At 39.7% G+C, this 19,849-nt stretch overlaps 1 protein-coding gene across 1 annotated transcript in view; it reads right to left on the bottom strand.

The window, feature by feature from the left end:
• Nucleotides 1-867: 867 nt before the first annotated feature.
• The window catches only part of LOC130842638 (transmembrane 9 superfamily member 2-like), a 120,121-nt gene continuing 101,139 nt past the window's right edge, over nt 868-19,849 (bottom strand). The window contains 1 exon segment of the mRNA XM_057719323.1: nt 868-1,024. Coding sequence (XP_057575306.1) covers nt 957-1,024 — 68 coding nt within the window. The 3' untranslated portion in view covers nt 868-956.

The raw sequence follows: 19,849 nt of genomic DNA on the forward strand, positions 1-19,849 counted from the left end.
ATAAATTGAAGGGTATGTGTAGATAGTTTTCAAATGTTTACCTCAATAAGACCAATATTTTTCAATAAAATTTATCACAGAACAATGTGTGATTTTCATGACTGCTCCCCCAAAACTTCAAGCTCAAAGAATGTTTGCAATACAAATCCCCGGCATTTGGGAAGTTGTGACACCTGACTACTGTTGAGTGGAAACAAACAAATCCAAGAAAATTGACTCCAAAGATTTGATATCTACACACAACTAAGTCAAACCTGCACATTCTCAGCCTCCAGAGGCAGAAAACAAAAACAAAACAAAAAAAGACAACCAACCACCAGAAATGTGCAGATTTAATTGAGGAGTAAGACAGCAGTATCTGATATTTCATAAATACCTGTATGCTAAACAAATGTGTATTTTTAAGTGATCACCCAGTTACAAGGGCATAATATAGTTTGTGCAATCAACTTAAGTTGGAAATTTTCGCATTTTACCTACGATTTATTTGACAATAGTTCTGATGCTCTAAGCAGATGAAGAAGAAAAAAGAGAAAAGAAAAAACATTTTCCTCCAAAAAATCAGTGTACTCACTTTAAACACATGCAGTTTATTGGATGTTAATTATATCTCAATAAAAGTTCTTTAAAAAAAAAGAAAAAAAACCAGTATACTCAACTTTAATTTTTTAAGGAAATGTGCCTCCCTGTTCTAATTGCTTTAAATCAAACCCTTCTATGGTATCGTTTTAGGAAAATATGACTTAGAATAAACCTACTTCCCAACCTGTTCTTTTCCCCATACAATCATATTTTGTGTCATACAAACTGAGGCTGGACAACGAGGTTTTTAAAATGACATATATTAAAAACATGCAGTTGGAAGCATACATATATGTCTCTATAGATGTTCATATAGATACAGATATATATTGAAATGCAAGGCTGATGTGCCTGGAAGCCTTTGGGGACATTCTTTAATCCATTTTCACCACACTGTAGATTTTAGTAATAAAACAGAAGCAGGAAAAAAATCCAACTGTCCCTGAAACAAAATGAAAAAGATCTTTGTTAATCAGACATTATAGAAAATCAAAGTAGCTTTCTCAAAAACGCAAAGCATGTCAGTTTTGAGGTGGAGTACTAATTCTCTAAATTGTAAGACTTGTACTTTATCAAATAAAAATCACTAGGCTCTCTTGCTGAGCAAAGAGGATGAGCAGCAGGGCTGCAGGCAGTCACCTGCAAAAGAGTGTGAGAATACATTTGATTGAACACTGCAGGTCTCAACCAAAGCAAAATAATAAAAATGAGTACTTAAGTTCTCTATCTCAAAATGGATACAAAAAGGTCCAAGGCTACTTTCTAACACAATAAACTTTGTATAACTTGCTTCAATTTAGAAAACGTAAATAACCATTATCAACATAGCAAAAGCAGGAATAATCTATTTACTTACATACTCAGAGCATATATTAGTTTTCTAAATCAAAGTTTTGCATTAGTAAGCTTGAGAAACATCCCATCTCTGGGGACTTATCCTAAAGAAATGACCCCATAGAAGAAAAAAAAATTACATGCACAAAGGTGTTCATAAAACTGATTTATAATATTGAAAAATTACAAACAAACCAAATGCCCCCAAATAGATGACTAGCTAAACAATGGACTAGGATGAAATACAAGAGGCATCAAAAATGACAAATATAAAGACATACAAAGCAGCATGGGGCAATATTTATAATATGGTGTTAGGTAAAAAAAGCCAGATCTTAAACAACTCCCAGGCAACACACCTATGAGAACATTGCATAAGCCTAAACCCGTGGACTAGAGCAGAGCAAGAACAAAAGAAGATACCTTTATATATTAGGGTGACATGATTATGGACAAATTTTTCTTTAACACAGAATTCCAATGATGTTCATACTATAAAAATAAAATTTCAGATGACATTAAGGTTCAGTGACTGAACTGAAGTAAACTCTAATAAGATTTCCAAATCCCATAGTCTAAATGGGGCAATTCAATTATCTAAGAAAACATCTTACTCAATAACAAGATCACAGAAAGCTTTAGGGAGGGTTTGTTACCTTTTTCTATACCAATTTCTAAATTTATCAATAATAACTTTCTATGCTGTATACCAGCAGTCCCCAACCTTTTTGGCACCAGGGACTGGTTTTATGGAAGACAATTTTTCCACGGGGGTGGGGGGTGGGGATGGTTCAGATGGTAATGCGAGTGATGGGGAGCGGCAGATGAAGCTTCACTCGCTCGCCACTCACCTCCTGCTGTGCGGGCCAGTTCCCAACAGGCCATGGACCAGTACCAGTCCATGACTCGGGGGTTGGGGACCCCTGCTATATACATACCATCATGTCACTTCCCTCCCATCCTTCGAAGCTCCTTGTCAGGAGTCAGTATGCTATAGTGATAAGACCATGGGCTCTGGAGGAACACAAATCTCCTCTGTTGATTACTTGTTAATCTTGGGCAAGTGACAGTCTTGCCAAGCCTCAGTTTTCTGCACTGAAAAATGGGGACAACAATACCTATTCCTACTTTTGGCTTCCATTTTTGAATCCAACAACTTCAAAGGTTCAGGAGATGAGAGGTATGTAGCTAACATATGTCTCTGAACCTAAAACACTCCTGATTTCAATTTGTTGCATATTATTCCCATAAATTATTAAAATGTCTGTGAATTCTCAACTTTTTGATGCTCTATTTAAAATACCAAATTGACTCCTACCCAAAACACAAAGATTCATTAACCCTCACATTGTTCTGAGAGTTGGCTGAGCTAAAGAATCTGGACTTTGGAGTTAGGCAGACACTTAGCTGTATGATGTGGAACAAGCTACCTATTTCCTCTGTTCCTCATAAGTGAAAAGGAATCATATCCCTGCCCAACTAACAGAATTGACCTGAGAAAAAAAAGGATAAAATACATTAGAGTGCCCGTCAGAGTAGGCACTCAAGAAATAATAGCCATCACTGATGTTCTGATCTGGGGCTTGGAAAATATGTTCCCATGTGATTTATGTGACTAGTGTAGAAGTCCTCAGCATCGCCTGTAGCTAATCGCCAGGGGAGATTTAACAAACACTACTGCCTGGGTCGACCTCCCCCCCCCCCCCGACCCCGCCCCCAGCTACGCTGATTTAATTGATCCGGAACACAGCCAGAGGGTCAAGATTTTTTACATCTCCCCAGGTCCTGCTGACTTGCAACCAGGGTTCAGAAACCTCTGGGCTACCCTGACTTCCTTCCTTCCCTTCCCTTCCCTACTCTTCCCTTCCCTTCCTTCCTTCATCTCTTCCTTTCTTACATGTAAAACATTAAGTATGAAGGAGAGGTGTGGAAATTTCTCTTCTAAGGGCCACTGTACCACACAAGTTAAAAGCAACATAAAGGGACTTTCCTGGTGGCACACTGGTTAAGAATCTGCCTGCCAGTGCAGATTCGAGCCCTGGTCCAGGAAGAACCCACATGCCGCAGAGCAACTAAGCCCATGCGCCACCTACTGAGCCTGTGCTCTGGGGCCCTCGTGCCACAACTACTGAGCCCGTGTGCCACAACTACTGAAGCCCACCTGCCTAGAGCCCGAGCTCCACAACAAGAGAAGCCACCGCAATGAGAAGCCAGTGCACCACAACGAAGAGTAGAGCCCCACTCGCCGCAACTAGAGAATGCCCATGTGCAGCAACAAAGACCCAATGCAGCCAATAAATAAATAAAATAAGTAAATTTAAAAATAAAAAAAAGGAGGTGAGGGCCAGATAATGAATGATAAGTTAAGAACTTTGGAGTTGATCCCATAGGCAACTGGGAGCCAGTAAAGAGTCATAAGCCAGAGAGTGAGATGAACAGATTTGTTCATAACCAAGACAATGATGGTGTCGATGATGCTAATAATAATAATAGCTGGTATTTACTAAATATTTATTATATGCCTGGTTCTGAGTTAAGTGCTTCACATATGTGATCACTCTGAGATAGGTGCTATTTTCTATAACGAAATGGAGGCTCAGAGAGGTAAAGTGACTTGCCTTACAACACACAGCCAATGAGCAGTACAGCTGGGACTCAAAGTCAATTCTGGGGGACTTCCCTGGTGGTCCGGTGATAAAGAATCTGCCTTGCAATGCAGGGGATGTGGGTCTCTACCCTGGTCGGGGAACTAAGATCCCACATGCCTCGGGGCAACTAAGTCCGCATGCCACAACTATTGAGCCGGTGTGCCTCAACTAGACAGCCCGCGTGTCGCAAACTACAGAGCCCATGCACTCTGGAGCCTGCGCGCCACAACTAGAGAGAAAACCCGCACGCCACGACTAGACAGAAGCCTGTGTGCTGTAACAAAAGGTCCTGCATGCCTCAACTAAGACCCGACGCAGCCAAAAATAATAAATACATACATTCATACATACATACATAAAATATTTTTTAAAAAAGAGGCAGAAAGGTCTTCCATTTAGAGGAGAGCTTGTTGTTTGAAGTACGAAAAATAGAGAGAAAGCGCTTGAAAAAAAAAAAAGTCAATTCTGACCTGGCTGTTCTAGGGTGGAGATATCAATATGGGCTGAGATGACCAAGAACTGCTTTGTACAGAAAATACCTCAAAGAATAAGCAGCAGTTGGACAGGAAAAGCTTGAGAATAGGGATAAGAAATCAACTCAGGCACAAGATGCCAGAGAACATAAAATACACTAAACAAGAATGCCAGAGAATGCAGCTTTTGCTTACATCTAGAGAAAAGGAATACCGCCCCTCCTTTGAAATTTTTTAGTATGATGCTCAAAACTAGAAGAATACTGGCTACCACAGGGCCCAGAGTTAGAATAGGTCTGTAACTACATGCACTGGGAAAAATGATAAGACCCTGAGGTTTTCAATATCCTTGAGAATAGAGAACACTCTGTCCTGTTAATTCCTATAGCACCTGGCACTTTAGTCCATAAATATAAGCTGAAATCAAAATGAGCTGGAATTAAAGAGGTAATCCCAGAGATTACACTGGCCTTGACTCCCCCATCCTAGAATAATGTGGAAAAATTGGAAGGATGTGCCTCTATTTTTTTTAAAGAAGGTTTGGAAGGGTTGAAAGGGCATGGAAAAGACTTAGCATAGTCTCTTTTCATCATCTATTCCTGAGGGCAATACTTTATTGCTTTACGTGCACCTGTCTTCATTCTCCCAATTACAGCAAGGCCACCTGATCAAACAGAAGACCACAGAGCAGATTCCACAGGCATCCTTTGGTGATTGGTTTGGCCCCAGGACAAAGAAAGTACGTCTTTCTTAAGGAGGACGTGGAGAGTTGTGTTTAAGAGAATGAACTTTGGAGTCAGACCAACCTGGGTTGGAATGAATCATAGCTCTCACACTTACTAGCTGAGTGACCTTGAACAAGTCACTTAATCTCTCTGGGCCTCAGTTTCCTCATACATGCAATGGGAGTAACATGACCTCATAATAATTAGACAATTAGGTGAAAATTAAGTGAGATAAATGTGTATTAATAGATGGCACATAACCAACTCAATAAAAAAAACATTTGGTATTATATCTTGTTTCCATATTCCCTATTGGCACATTGCCAAGCCCATCAAAGAAGTTTAGTAAATATTTATTGGTTGGATAACAGTTAGCATTTATACATCTATATATCCCTTTCTGATCTTTCGGCCTTTAGAATCGAAATTTTTAATAAGACAGAGACAACTTGGCATAATAAAGCACAAAAGGCCCACTTACAGCTAACATTTGTGTGTTATGATAATTGGACTTTTCCTCCAATATAGTGTATTTCATCTTTCACTGTGTGAGAACATTCTTCACTTTAATTTAGTGATAAAATATACAGTAGACACTCAAATATATTGAACTTCATTTGCTTCTTTTAGTGAATAAAAATATATTCAAAGCATAGACAGTGAGAAAGTCAACAGAAAAGCACTCTGCACTCGGCTAATACGCCTTCTGGGTCTTAGAAACTCTTTGCATCACACTGGCTTCAATCACTGCACAGCGACTGGTGGTTCAGAGTCTCAGATTCTAAACACGTTCTCTTGAGATGAACAAAACTATATTTTGAAAATAGCATTAACTCCCAAGTAAAAGTGAGGTTCAAAAATAGTTCATTCTAGAGCAGATTTCTTAACAGCAGTATTATTGACATTTAGGGCCAGGTAATTCTTTGTTGTTCAGGGCTGGTCTGTGCATCATAAGATGTTTAGCAGCATCCCTGGCCTCTTCCCACTAGATGTCATTAGCATCCTCCCAGTTATGACAATCAAAAATGTCTCCAGATATTGCTAAATATCCCATAGGGGACAAATTTGTCCCTGGTTGAGAACCACTGCTCAGGAATAATAGACTATGGCTACATGCAAACATTTATATAAAATATTTAATTTACTACCCAATTGCAATGCCAGCCAGGATTTATATTAAACCACAAACTGCATTATTATAATAGAACATAGCATTTAAACTTGAAGAGAAGGAATCTTAAGTGTTAGATCTTAATTGATTATTGTGCTCTTATGTCTACTACATCAAACTAGAGATACATTATTTCAATTAATTTTCTTGACTTTAACTCATTTGTTGATATCAAAAACAAAATGATGCAAATAAAAAATCATTAACCATCCTCCAAATAAGATCAATTATCAGGCTTCCCTGGTGGCAGAGTGGTTAAGAATCTGCCTGCCAATGCAGCGGACACAGGTTCGATCCTTAGTGTGGGAAGATTCCCACATGCTGCAAAACAACTAAGCCCATGTGCCACAACTACTCAGCCCACATGCCACAACTACTGAAGCCCGCATGCCTAGAGCCCATGCTCTAGGAGAGAAACCACCACAATGAGAAGCCCACACACTGCTACAAAGAGTAGCCTCCACTCGCTGCAACTAGAGAAAGCCCACGTGCAGCAATGAAAACCCAATGCAGCCTAAAATAAATTTATTTTAAAAAGTTTAAATTAAAAAAAATCAAGTATCCACAAGTGTGTCAACCAACAACATCCATTAGAGATCTGAGTAAAGCAATCAAATTAGAAGAGATCACAGCCTACTTGGTCATGTACAGATGACTTAGTTTCTTTAATAGCCAGTTTCTTAACAGCTGGTTAAACTAGTTATACTAAACTAGTTAGGATTTTGGACAAGTCACCTAATTTTAACTGAAATTTGTCTCTACAATACAAGGTTTCCCTCCTGGCACCCTTTGGTGACATTATTGGTATATTGTGGCTTATCCTTCTTCTCCCTGTTCTTCGAATCCTATTTTAAAATGTTATTTACACATCTGTTAGTGTGCTACCAACTGAAAATTGGGGAGAGGAACACCAGCCATAAGGCACATCACTTCCTTTGCCTCAAAAAATCAGAGGAAGGAAACAATGGAGTGCCATTTTAGACATACTAAGTCAACAAAAGAGAAAACCACTTTTTCGGGGTTTTTTGGTTATTGTTTCTTTAAACATAATACTCAATGCCAGCCAAGGCTGTAGGGAAACTGATACAACTCTGCTGATAGCAGAAAAGCATAAAGAGCCATAAAAATATTTGTGCTTTTTGACCCTGTCATCCCATGTCACAGACTATCCTGAGGAAAAAATCCAAAACGGTGGGGATTCAACAGTGAAGAAAGAGTTAAGAAATCTGCTCAATAGATTAAATAGCCACAAAAGTGGCAAATATAAAGGATATATAGAAATACACTCAATATTGAAAAGTGACAGCTGTGAAGTCCCCTACTTCTATTGTGATACATGGAGGAATTCAAGCACCAAACAGGAATGTGGTGACCACAAGAAAGAGCTTTGGATGAATGTGTAATTATTCTAAATTAATGTGAAACTCTTCAGCATTTTTTACATGAGTGGATATTGCTAATTTTAAAGTTCTCATTTAAAAAAATCACTCTCAGAAAGATTTGTCTACAGCAAGAAAGAGTAATCAGCAATTAAGAACTGTACTTTTGTGTACATCTATATTCTTAAGACTAATTATTTAATTAAGGATGTCTTCCTCAGAAATGAAACACCATGAACAGAGGCTATAAGCCTTGCTTCCTGCTGTGAACCTCAAAATAAAATGATGAAATGTAAAGAGATGCCATTTAAGAGTCTTACGCAGAGAAGGCTTCTTAAAGAACAGTTCTAGAAAATTGATGTCAAAAGCACACTTCATGATTTTACTAATTTTTTCCTGATATGAACAATAACCAGGATTTACTCTGGAGGTTTTTCAAACCCATGATTTAATTTTAAAATAGACATGGAGATCTCTTTTCCTCTACCCCCCCCCCCCACATATGAAATATAATTTGCTCTGATTCAAGGTGGTGACATAGGAAGATCCTGAACTCACCTCCTCCCATACACACACCAAATCTACAGCAAAATATGGAACAAATTCCTCTGAAAAAACCTGGCAGAGAGACCTCTTCACATGGGGCAAACGCGAGGGAAACCACATCGAAGGGGATAGGAAAGGCTGAGGCACAATCTCATTATAAACCCCAAACCTGACACGGTGATGCACATTCGGGAGGAACTCAAAACCTGGAGCTTTTTTCTGAGGAGCAAAGGGTTCATCCTCTGTATCAAGTGCTCCTTTAAGATTGGCATCTGAGAAATGAACCCCGCAAACATCTGGTTTTGAAAAACAACAGGGCTCTGGACTTCCCTGTTGGCGCAGTGGTTAAGAATCCACCTGCCAATGCAGGGGACACGGGTTTGAGCCCTGGTCTGGGAAGATCCCACATGCTGCGGAGCAGCTAGGCCCGTGTGCCACAACTACTGAAGTCTGAGCACCTAGAGCCAGTGCTCCACAACAAGAGAAGCCACCACAATGAGAAGCCCGCACACCGCAGTGAAGAGCAGCCCCCACTCACCGCAACTAGAGAAAGCCCGTGCGCAGCAATGAAGACCCAACACAGCCAAAAATAAATAAATAAATAAATTTATTTAAAAAGAAGAAAGAAAAACAACAGGGCTCACACCCATGAGACCCAAGGGGCTGATACAAACTGAGATTTGGCTCTTAAGGGCCCACATGCAATCTCCAAAATATACAAACAGCTCATGCAGCTCAATATCAAAAAAACAAACAACACAATCAAAAAATGGGCAGAAGATTTAAATAGTCATTTCTTCAAAGAAGACATACAGATAGCTAAAAAGCACATGAAAAGATGCTCGACATCATTAATTATTAGAGAAATGCAAATCAAAACTATAAAGAGGAATCACCTCACACCAGTCAGTCAGAATGGCTATCATCAAAAAGTCTACAAACAACAAATGCTGGAGAGGGTGTGGAGAAAAGGGAACCCATTTACACTGTTGGTGGGAATAAAAATTGGTGCAGCCACTATGGAGAACAGTATGCAGGTTCCTCAAAAAACTAAAAATAGATCTGCCATATGATCCAGCAATCCCACTCCTGGGCATATAGCCAGAGAAAACCACAATTGGAAAAGATACATGCACCCCAGTGTTCAGTGCAGCAGTATTTACCATAGCCAAGACATGGAACCAATCCAAGTGCCCATCAACAGATGAATGGATAAAGAAGATGTGGCACATGTATACAATGGACTGTTACTGAGCCATAAAAAAATGAAATAATGCCATTTGCAGCAACATGCATGGACCTAGAGATTGTCATACTGAGTGAAGTAAATCAGACAGAGAAAGACAAATATGATATTGCCTATATGTGGAATCTAAAAAAAAGTACAAATAAACTTATCTACAATATAGAAATAGAGTCACAGATGTAGAAAATAAACTTATGGTTACCAGGAAGTAAGAGGGGAGAAATAAATTGGGAGATTGGGATTGACATATACACATGACTATATATAAAATAGGTAACTTATAAGGATCTACTGTATAGCACAGGGAACTCTACTCAGTGCTCTGTAATGACCTATATGGGAATAGAATCTTAAAAAAAGAGTGGATATACATATATGCATAACTGATTCACTTTGCTGTACAGCAGAAACTAACACAACGTTGTAAATCAACTATACTCCAGCAAGCATTTTTTTAAAGGGGGTGGGGCCCAAACTCAGACTCACCAGCCCCAGGGCACAGAATAGAAGCAGCCTTTTGAAAAGCACGGAGACTTGATGGGAAAGACTGCTTTGCTGATTTTAAAGCATTGGTCTGAAGGGCAGGGGTCTGCTGGAATACTCTCCAGGGACAGAGGCTGGTGGGTGCCGTCTTCTGCTCTCGCTATGCCTACCTAAGTTAGCAGGTACCATCTTATCTTTTATTTTTTCCTTTCTTGCCAGCAGATGTCATCTTTATGCTTCAGCCAGTGGGCACCATCTTCCTCCAAATCCCTCTGCGTTGCTAAAGTCAGCAGGTGCCACCTCCCTCACCTTTTATTTCCCATTTTCCTTTCTCTTCTTTTTTTCTCTTTTTCTTTTACTTTCATTTTTTTCTTCTTTTTTCCTTTTTATCTGTAGGTGCCATCTTCGTGCTCTCCCCTGGCCACACTCCAGAGTGCCATATCTCCCAGAGCGACGCTCCTACACACACCTGGCACCCCAGTTTTTACATATGGTGCCCTGATTTTTGCAGCTACTGCCTGGGGACACTTCTACATTGCCTGGCTCTGGTGGGCAGTGGCACTTATGCTCACATGTCCCACAGGACTATAACCAATGAAGAAAGAGTTTTTAAACAGCTACCACTCCCATGGCCTACCAAGAGGCAACAGACCCAGGAGCTCCTATTACCTTATCATCATAGCTTCAGCCTGAGGGGCAGGCTTCTGATTAAGTCCACATCTTAGGGCTGACTGTAAACTTTCCCTGAGACTTTGGAGGATAGGAACTCTTACATGAGTCTAGTAATTTTTTTACATTTAGTGCCCTTGATCACCTGGCTCTGGTGGCCAGGAAGACCGGTGTTCCTGGGTCCCACGGGACAGTAACAATTGGAAAGACAGTTCTTGGCAACTATCACCCCCAGGGCACTACACAGATAGCAGACTGAAACATCTCCCCAGGCTTTTTGTGAAGGAGGCCTACTTGCTAGTCCTACATCTTCAGCCTTAGGGACAGGCCTTAGGTTAGGCACACATTTAGAAGCTATGGAGCTGCTCTCAGAGAATGTAAGCTAAGGAATACCATCTTTACACTCCCCCTCTATCTTGCTACAGCTCACCAGTGTTTCCCAGAAAGGAGCTTATACCCTCATCTGGAGCCCTTATTTTTGACACTGCTGCACAGGAGACACCTCCAGATCACCTGGTTCTGGGAGCCAGTGGGGTTTACACTCGTAGTTCCACAGAATACACATTTATATTCTCTAAAAGCAGCTGCCTGAGTGAGGATCTGGCTTTCAATCAGTCTGAATCTAGGTGCTGACTAAGATCCTCCCCTTTGAGACTCTGAAAGGTCTTGGGACACCCTCAACTACTAGGAGCTATTAAAAATAAAATAGGCCACTTGGGTAACCACAAAGGTTTGAGACAACCAAGAGCTAGGGCAGGTTTGAGCAATAAGGTTCATCTTCTACACAAGGCCAACCCTTCAAGACTGGAAGAGATGGCTATTTCATCTAATGCACAGAAACCAACAGAATCAAGCAAAATAAAGAAACAGAGGCATATGTTCCAAACAAAAGAAGAAGAGAAAACTTCACAAAAAAAAAAAACCTTAAGGAAACAAAGTTACCTGATAAAGAGTTTAAAGTTATGGTCATAAAGATGCTCACAGGGCTTCCTAGGTGGCACAGTGGTTAAGAATCCACCTGCCAATGCAGGGAACACGGGTTCAATCCCTGCTCCAGGAAGATCCCACATGCTGCGGAGCAACGAAGCCCGTGAACCACAACTATTTAGCCTGCACTTTAGAGCCCGTGAGCCACAACTATTGAGCCCATGTGCTGCAACTACTGAAGCCCATGTGCCTAGAGTCCGTGCTCCACAACAAGAGAAGCTACGGCAATGAGGAACCCGTGCACCACAATGAAGAGTAGCCCCCACTCACCGCAACTAAAGAAAGCCCATGCACAGCAAAAAAGACCCAACACAGCCAATTTAATTAATTAATTAATTTAAAAAAATAAAGTTGCTCACAGAACTGGGGAGAAAAATGGATGAATACAGTGAGAACTCAAACGAAGATGTATCAATAGAAAATATAAGAAAGTATCAAACATAAGCCACAGAGCTGAAAAATACAATAACTGAACTGAAAAATACACTATAGGGGTTCAATAGACTAGATGAAACAGAAGAAAGGATCAGTAAACTCAAAGACAGGGCAGAGGAACTCACCTAATCAGAGCAAAAAGGAAAAAGAATGAAAAAAGTGAAGATAGCTTAAAGGACTTATGGGAAATCATCAAGTGGACTAACATTCGCATTATAGGGGTTCCAAAAGGAGAAGAGAGAGAGAAAGGGGCAGAAAAATTATTTGAAGAAATAATGACTGGAAACTTCCCTAACCTGAGGAAAGAAACAGATGTCCAGATCCAGGAAGCCCAGAGAGTTGAAAATAAAATGAACCCAAAGAGATTCACCAAGGCACATTACAATTAAAATGTCAAAAATTAAAATGACGGCACAAACAGATGGAGGGACATACCATGTTCTTGGATTGGAAGAATCAACATTGTGAAAATGACTATACTACCAAAAGCAATTTACAGATTCAATGCAATCCCGATCAAATTACCAATGGCATTTTTCACAGAACTAGAGCAAGAAATTTTACGATCTGTATGGAAACACAAAAGACCCCGAATAGCCAAAGCTATCTTCAGAAGGAAAGATGGAGTTGGTAGAATCAGGCTTCCTGACTTCAGGCTATACTACAAGGCTACAGTGATCAAGACAGTATGCTACTGGCACAAAAACAGAAATATAGATCAATGGAACAAGATAGAAAGCCCAGAGATAAACTATGGTCAACTAATCTATGACAAAGGAGGCAAGGATATACAATGGAAAAAAGACAGCCTCTTCAATAAGTGGTGCTGGGAAAACTGGACAGCTACATGGAAAAGAATGAGATTAGAACACTCCCTAACACCATACACAAAAATAAACTCAAAATGGATTAGAGACCTAAATGTAAGGCCAGTCACTATAAAACTCCTGGAGGAAAACATAGGAAGAACACTCTTTGATGTAAATAACAACAAGATCTTTTTTGATCCACCCCCTAGAGTAATGGAAATAAAAACAAAAATAAATAAGTGGGACCTAATGAAACTTCAAAGCTTCTGCACAGCAAAGGAAACTATAGGCAAGACGAAAAGACAACCCTCAGGATGGGAGAAAATATTTGCAAATGATTCAACAGACAAAGGACTAATCTCCAAAATATATAAACAGTTCATCCAGCTCAATATCAAAAAAACAAGCAACCCAATCAAAAAATGGGCAGAAGACCTAAATAGGCATTTCTCCAAAGGAGACATACGGATGGCCAAGAGGCACATGAAAAGCTGCTCAACATCACTAATTATTAGAGAAACGCAAATCAAAACTACAATGAGGTATCACCTCACACCAGTTAGAATGGGAATCATCAGAAAGTCTGCCAACACTAAATGCTGGAGAGGATGTGGAGAAAAGGGAACACTCTTGCACTGTTGGTGGGAATGTAAATTGATACAGCCACTATGGAAAACAGAATGGAGGTTCCTTGCAAAACTAAAAATAGAACTACCATATGACCCAGCAATCCCACTGCTGGGCATACACCCAGAGAACACCATCATTCAAAAAGACACATGCACTCCCATGTTCATGGCAGCACTATTTACAATAGCCAGGACATGGAAGCAACCTAAATGTCCATCAACAGATGAATGGATAAAGAAGATGTGGTACATATATACAATGGAATATTACTCAGCTGTAAAAAGCAATGAAACTGGGACATTCTTAGAGACATGGATGGACCTAGAGACTGTCATACAGAGTGAAGTGAGTCAGAAAGAGAAAAACAAATACCGTATATTAACACATATATGTGGACTATAGAAAAATGGTACAAATCAATCGGTTTGCAAGGTGGAAATAGAGACACAGATGTAGAGAACAAACATATGGACACCAAGTGGGGAAAGTGGGGAGGGTTGGGGGGGAATGAATTGGGAGATTGGGATACCAAATCGTACACTCTAAATATATGCAGTTTATTGTATGTTAACTGTATCTCAATACAGGTTCCCAAAAAAAAAAAAAAACCTAAAGACAAGGGGGGACTTCCCCAATGGCACAGTGGTTAAGATTCTTCACTCCCAATTCAGGGCCCAGGTTCGATCCCTGGTCAGGGAACTAGATCGCACATGCATGCCGCAACTAAGAGTTCACATGCCACAACTAAGGAGCCCATGAGCCACAAGTAAGAAGCCCACGAGTTGCAACTAAGACCCAGCACAACCAAATAAGTAAATAAACATATATTTTTTAAGTTAAAGACAAGAGGAGAATCTTAAAAGCAGTAGAAGGAAAACAACTTGTTATATACAAGGGAACCCCCATAAGACTATCTATCTGTAGATTTTTCAGCAGAAACTTTGCAGGCCAGAAGCACGTGACACAATGTATTCAAAATGATGAAAGAAAAAAAATCCAACCAAGAATACTCTACCTGGCAAGGTTATCATTCAGAATTGAATGAGAGGAGATAGGATTAAGATGGCGGAGTAGGAGGACGTGCGCTCACTCCCTCTTGCAAGAGCACCGGAATTACAACTAACTGCTGAACAATCATCGACAGAAAGACACTGGAACTCACCAAAAAAGACACCCCACATCCAGAGACAAAGGAGAAGCCGCAATGAGATGGTAGGAGGGGCACAATCGTGTTAAAATCAAATCCCATAAATGCTGGGTGGGTGACTCACAAGCTGGAGAACAGTTATACTGCAGAAGTCCACCTGCTAAAGTGAGGGTTCTGAGCCCCACGTCAGGCTTCCCAACCTGGGGGTCCAGCAACGGGAGGAGGAATCCCCAGAGAATCAGACTCTGAAAGCCAGTGGGATTTGATTGCAGGACCTCCACAGGACTGGTGGAAACAGAGACTCCACGCTTGGAGGACACACAAAAAAATGCCCACCAGGACCCGGGGGAAGAAGCAGTGACCCCATAGGGGACTGAACCAGACCTACCTGCTGGTGTTGGAGGGTTGCCTGCAGAGGTGGGGGGGCAGCTATGGCTCACCGAGGAGGCAGGGGCACTGGCAGCAGGGGTTTTGGTAAGTGCTTATTGGTGTGAGCCCTCCCAGAGTCTGCCATTAGCCCCAAAGAGCCTGTGGGCTCCAGCACTAGGTGGCCTCAGGCCAAACAACCAACAAGGTGTGAACACAGCCCCACCCATTAGCAGACAAGCAGATTAAAGTGTCACTGAGCTCTGCCCACCAAATCAGATTAAAGCTTTACTGAGCTCTGCCCACCCAGCCCTATCCACCATCAGTCCCTCCCATCAAGAAGCACACAGGAGGCTCCTAGATAGCTTCCTCCACAAGAGGGCAGACAGCAGTATCAAGCAGTATCAGCAGTATTTTGTCTTGTGGAACTGAAAACCACAGCCACAGATAGAGAAAATGAAAAGGCAGAGGACTTTGTACCAGATGAAGGGACAGGATAAAGCCCCAGAAAAACAACTAAATGAAGAGGAGATAGGCACCCTTCCAGAAAAAGAATTCAGAATAATGACAGTGAAGATGATCCAGGACTTTGAAAAAAGACTGGATGCAAAGATAGAAAAGTTTACCAAAGACCTAGAAGAATTAAAGAGCAAACAAGCAGAGATATGCAACACAATAACTGAAATGAAAAATACACTAGAAGGAACCAATAGCAGGTTAACTGAGGCAGAAGGGTGAATAAGTGAGCTGGAAGACAGAATGGTGATCATCACTGATGTGGAAAAGAATAAAGAAAAAAGAATGAAAAGAACTGAAGACAGCCTAAGATACCTCTGGGACAATGTTAAATGCACCAACATTCGCATTATAGGGGTCCCAGAAGGAGAAGAGAGAGAGAAAGGACCCGAGAAAATATTGGAAGAGATTATAGTTGAAAACTTCCCTAACATGGGAAAGGAAATAGCTACCCAAGTCCAGGAAGCGCAGAGAGTCCCAGGCAGGATAAACCCAAGGAGAAACACGCCAAGACATATAGTAGTCAAGGTGACAAAAATTAAAGACAGAGAAATATTATTAAAAGCAACAAGGGAAAAACGACAAATAACATACAAGGGAACTCCCATCAGGTTAACAGCTGATTTCTCAGCAGAAACTCTCCAAGCCAGAAGGGAGTGGCATGATATATTTCAAGTGATGAAAGGGAAGAACCTACAACCAAGAATACTCTACCCAGCAAGGATCTCATTCAGATTCGAGGGAGAAATCAAAAGCTTTACAGACAAGCAACAGCTAAGAGAATTCAGCACCACCAAACCAGCCCTACAAGAAATGCTAAAGGAACTTCTCTAAGTGGGAAACATAAGAGAAGAAAAGGACCTACAAAAACATAACCAAAACAATTACGAAAATGGTACTAGGAACATACATATTGATAATTACCTTGAATGTAAATGGACTAAATGCACCAACAAGAAGACACAGACTGGCTGAATGGATCCAAAACCAAGACCCATATATATGCTGTCTACAAGAGACCCACTTCAGACCTAGGGACACATACAGACTGAAAGTGAGGGGATGGAAAAAGATATTCCATGCAAATGGAAATCAAAAGAAAGCTGGAGTAGCAATAGTCATATCAGATAAAATAGACTTTCAAATAAAAAATGTTACAAGAGACAAGAAAGGACATTACATAAAGATCAAGGGATACATCCAAGAAGAGGAGATAACAATTATAAATATAAATGCCCCCAATATAGGAGCCCCTCAATACATAAGGCAAATGCTAACAACTATGAAAGAGGAAATGCAAGGCAGAAATAGAGACACAGGTGTAGAGAACAAACACATGGACACCAGGTGGGGAAAGCGGGGACGGTTGGGGGGCATTGAATTGGGAGATTGGGATACCAAATTGTACACTCTAAATATGTGCTGTTTATTGTCTATTAACTGTATCTCAATAAAAGTTCTTAAAAAAAAACTTTTTATGGGTGATAAAATAGATGTAACATAAAATTTACCAAAAAAAAAATAGAATTGAATGAGAGAGAAGTTTTCTGAGGGCGGGGGGCGGGGTGGAGGAAGGGATAAATTGGGAGATTGGGATTGACGTATACACACTACTATATATAAAATAGATAACTAATGGGGACCTATTGTATAGCACAGGGAACTCTACTCAAGACTCTGTAATGACCTATATGGGAAAAGAATCTAAAAAAGAGTGAATATATGTATATGTAACTGATTCACTTTGCTGTACACCTGAAACTAACACAACATTGTAAATCAACTATACTCCAATAAAAATTAAAAAACAAAAGTTTTCCAGACAATCAAAAGCTAAAGTAGTTCATCACCGCTAAACCAGCCTTACAAGAAATGTTAAAGGGACTTCTTTATACTGAAAAGAAAGAAACAAATTAGTAACAAAACGACCTATGAAAGTATAAATCTCACTGGTAAAAGTAAATATATATTTACTATTAGTAAAGCTAGTGGATTAACAACTTATAAAGCTAGTAGGAAGGTGAAGGGGCAGGAAAAATTTTTAATTGTTAAAAAAATTTAAAAACCTAATATGAAGGTTAAAAGACAAAAGTAGTAAAAATAACAATAACTACAATAATCAGTTAAGGGATACACATAATGAAAAGATGTAAAATGTGAAATCAAACACATAAAACATAGGCGAGTAAAATAGACTGTTATAAGTTGTTATTGGGTTGGCCAAAAAGTTCCTTTGGTTTTTAAGTAAAAATAAAGACACGTTTTTCATTTTCACCAAGAACTTTATTGCGAACAACGCATTCACCCTTTTGTTGCTACATTCTGCAACTTTTCAGGCAACTTCATAATTCCATCTTCCCAAAACTTTTTATCTTTTTGAGCAAAGAACTGTTCCAGGTGCCTTTTACAGTCTTCCAGGGAATTGAAATTTTTTCATTAAGAGAATTTTGTAAAGACCAAAATAAATGGAAATCCAAAGGTGCAATTGCTGGTGAATACGGCAGATGAATCAGAACTTCCCAGCCAAGATGTAACAGTTTTTCCCTGGTCATCAAAGAAACATGCGGTCTTGCGTTATCCTGATGGAAGATTATGTTTTCTGTTGAAATTCTGGATGCATTTCATTGAGTGCCACTTTCAGTTGCTCTAATTGGGAGCAGTACTTGTTGGAATTAATCGTTTGGTTTTCCAGAAGGAGATCATAATAGAGGATTCCCTTCCAATCCCACCATATACACAACATCACGTTCTTTGAATGAATACTGGCCCTTGGTGTGGTTGATGGTGGTTCATTTCACTTGCCCCACAATCTCTTCCGTTCCACATTATTGTACAGTATCTACTTTTCATTTCCATCCCAATTTGTTTTAAAAATGTTACTTTTAAGTAGAGAATCGCATGCGGAAATACGGTCAAGAAGGTTTTTTATGCTTAACTTATGTGTTACCCAAACATCAAAGTGATTAACATAACTCAGCTGGTGCAAATGATTTTCAACACTTTACTTAGATGTTTTGAGTATGTCAGCTATCTCCCGAATGGTATAATGCTGATTGTTCTCAATTAATGTCTCGATTTGATCATTATCAAATTAAACTGGTCTACCCAATCATGAAGCATCATCCACTGAGAAATCTCAAGCATGAAACTTTGCAAACCACTTTGACAGGTCCAATCAGTCCCCGAAAATATATATATATTTGCATCTTAGTTGCATTTTTACCTTTATTGAAATAATAAAGCATAACATGCTGAAAATGTTGCTTTTTTTCTTCCATCTTCAATATTAAAATGGCTACCCAAAAATTCAATTTTTTAATATTTATTCATTTATTTTTTTTATGTATTTTTGGCTGTGTTGGGTCTTAGTTGTGGCACGCAGGATCTTTGTTGCAGGCTTCTCTCTAGTTGTGGTGCTCGGGCTCCTGAGAGCATGGGCTTTGTAGTTGCAACACATGGGCTTAGCTGCCCCGCGGCATGTGGGATCTTAGTTCCCCAACCAGGGATTAAACGCTCATTCCCTGCATTGGAAGGCAGATTCTTGACCACTGGACCACCAGGGAAGTCCCCCAAAATTCAATTTTGATAAGTTTATTTTTTAATGTATGCTGATATGACAGCTGTAACAATACAATCTAACAAAATCGTTTTGAATGCAGTTAAAGACAACTAACTGCTACTAGAGCCATCTTACAGAAGAAACCAAACGAACTTTTTGGCCAATCCAATATATATAAGCCTCATGTTAGCCACAAAGCTAAAACCTATACAGATACACAAAAGATAATGAGAAAGGAATCTAAGCATACCACTGAAAAAAGTCATCAGACCACAAAAGAATAGACAAGAGAAGAAGAAAGGAACAGAGGAACTAAAAAACAGCCAGGAAACAAACAACAAAATGGAATAAGTACATATCTATCAATAATTACTTTAAATGTAAATAGACTAAATTCTCCAAACAAAACACATACAGTGGCTGCAATGGATAAAAAACAAGACCCATCTATAAGCTGCCTATAAGAAACTCACTTCAGACATAAGGACACACAGACTGAAAGTGAAGGGATTAAATAAAAAAGATATTCTATGCAAATGGAAACCAAAAGAAAGCTGGGATAGCTATATTTAGACAAAATAGATTTTAAAAAGAAGACTGCAATAAGCAAATAAGGGCATTACATAATGATAATGGGAACAGAG

Source organism: Hippopotamus amphibius, chromosome X (assembly GCF_030028045.1).
Source record: "Hippopotamus amphibius kiboko isolate mHipAmp2 chromosome X, mHipAmp2.hap2, whole genome shotgun sequence".
Lineage (NCBI taxonomy): Eukaryota > Metazoa > Chordata > Mammalia > Artiodactyla > Hippopotamidae > Hippopotamus > Hippopotamus amphibius.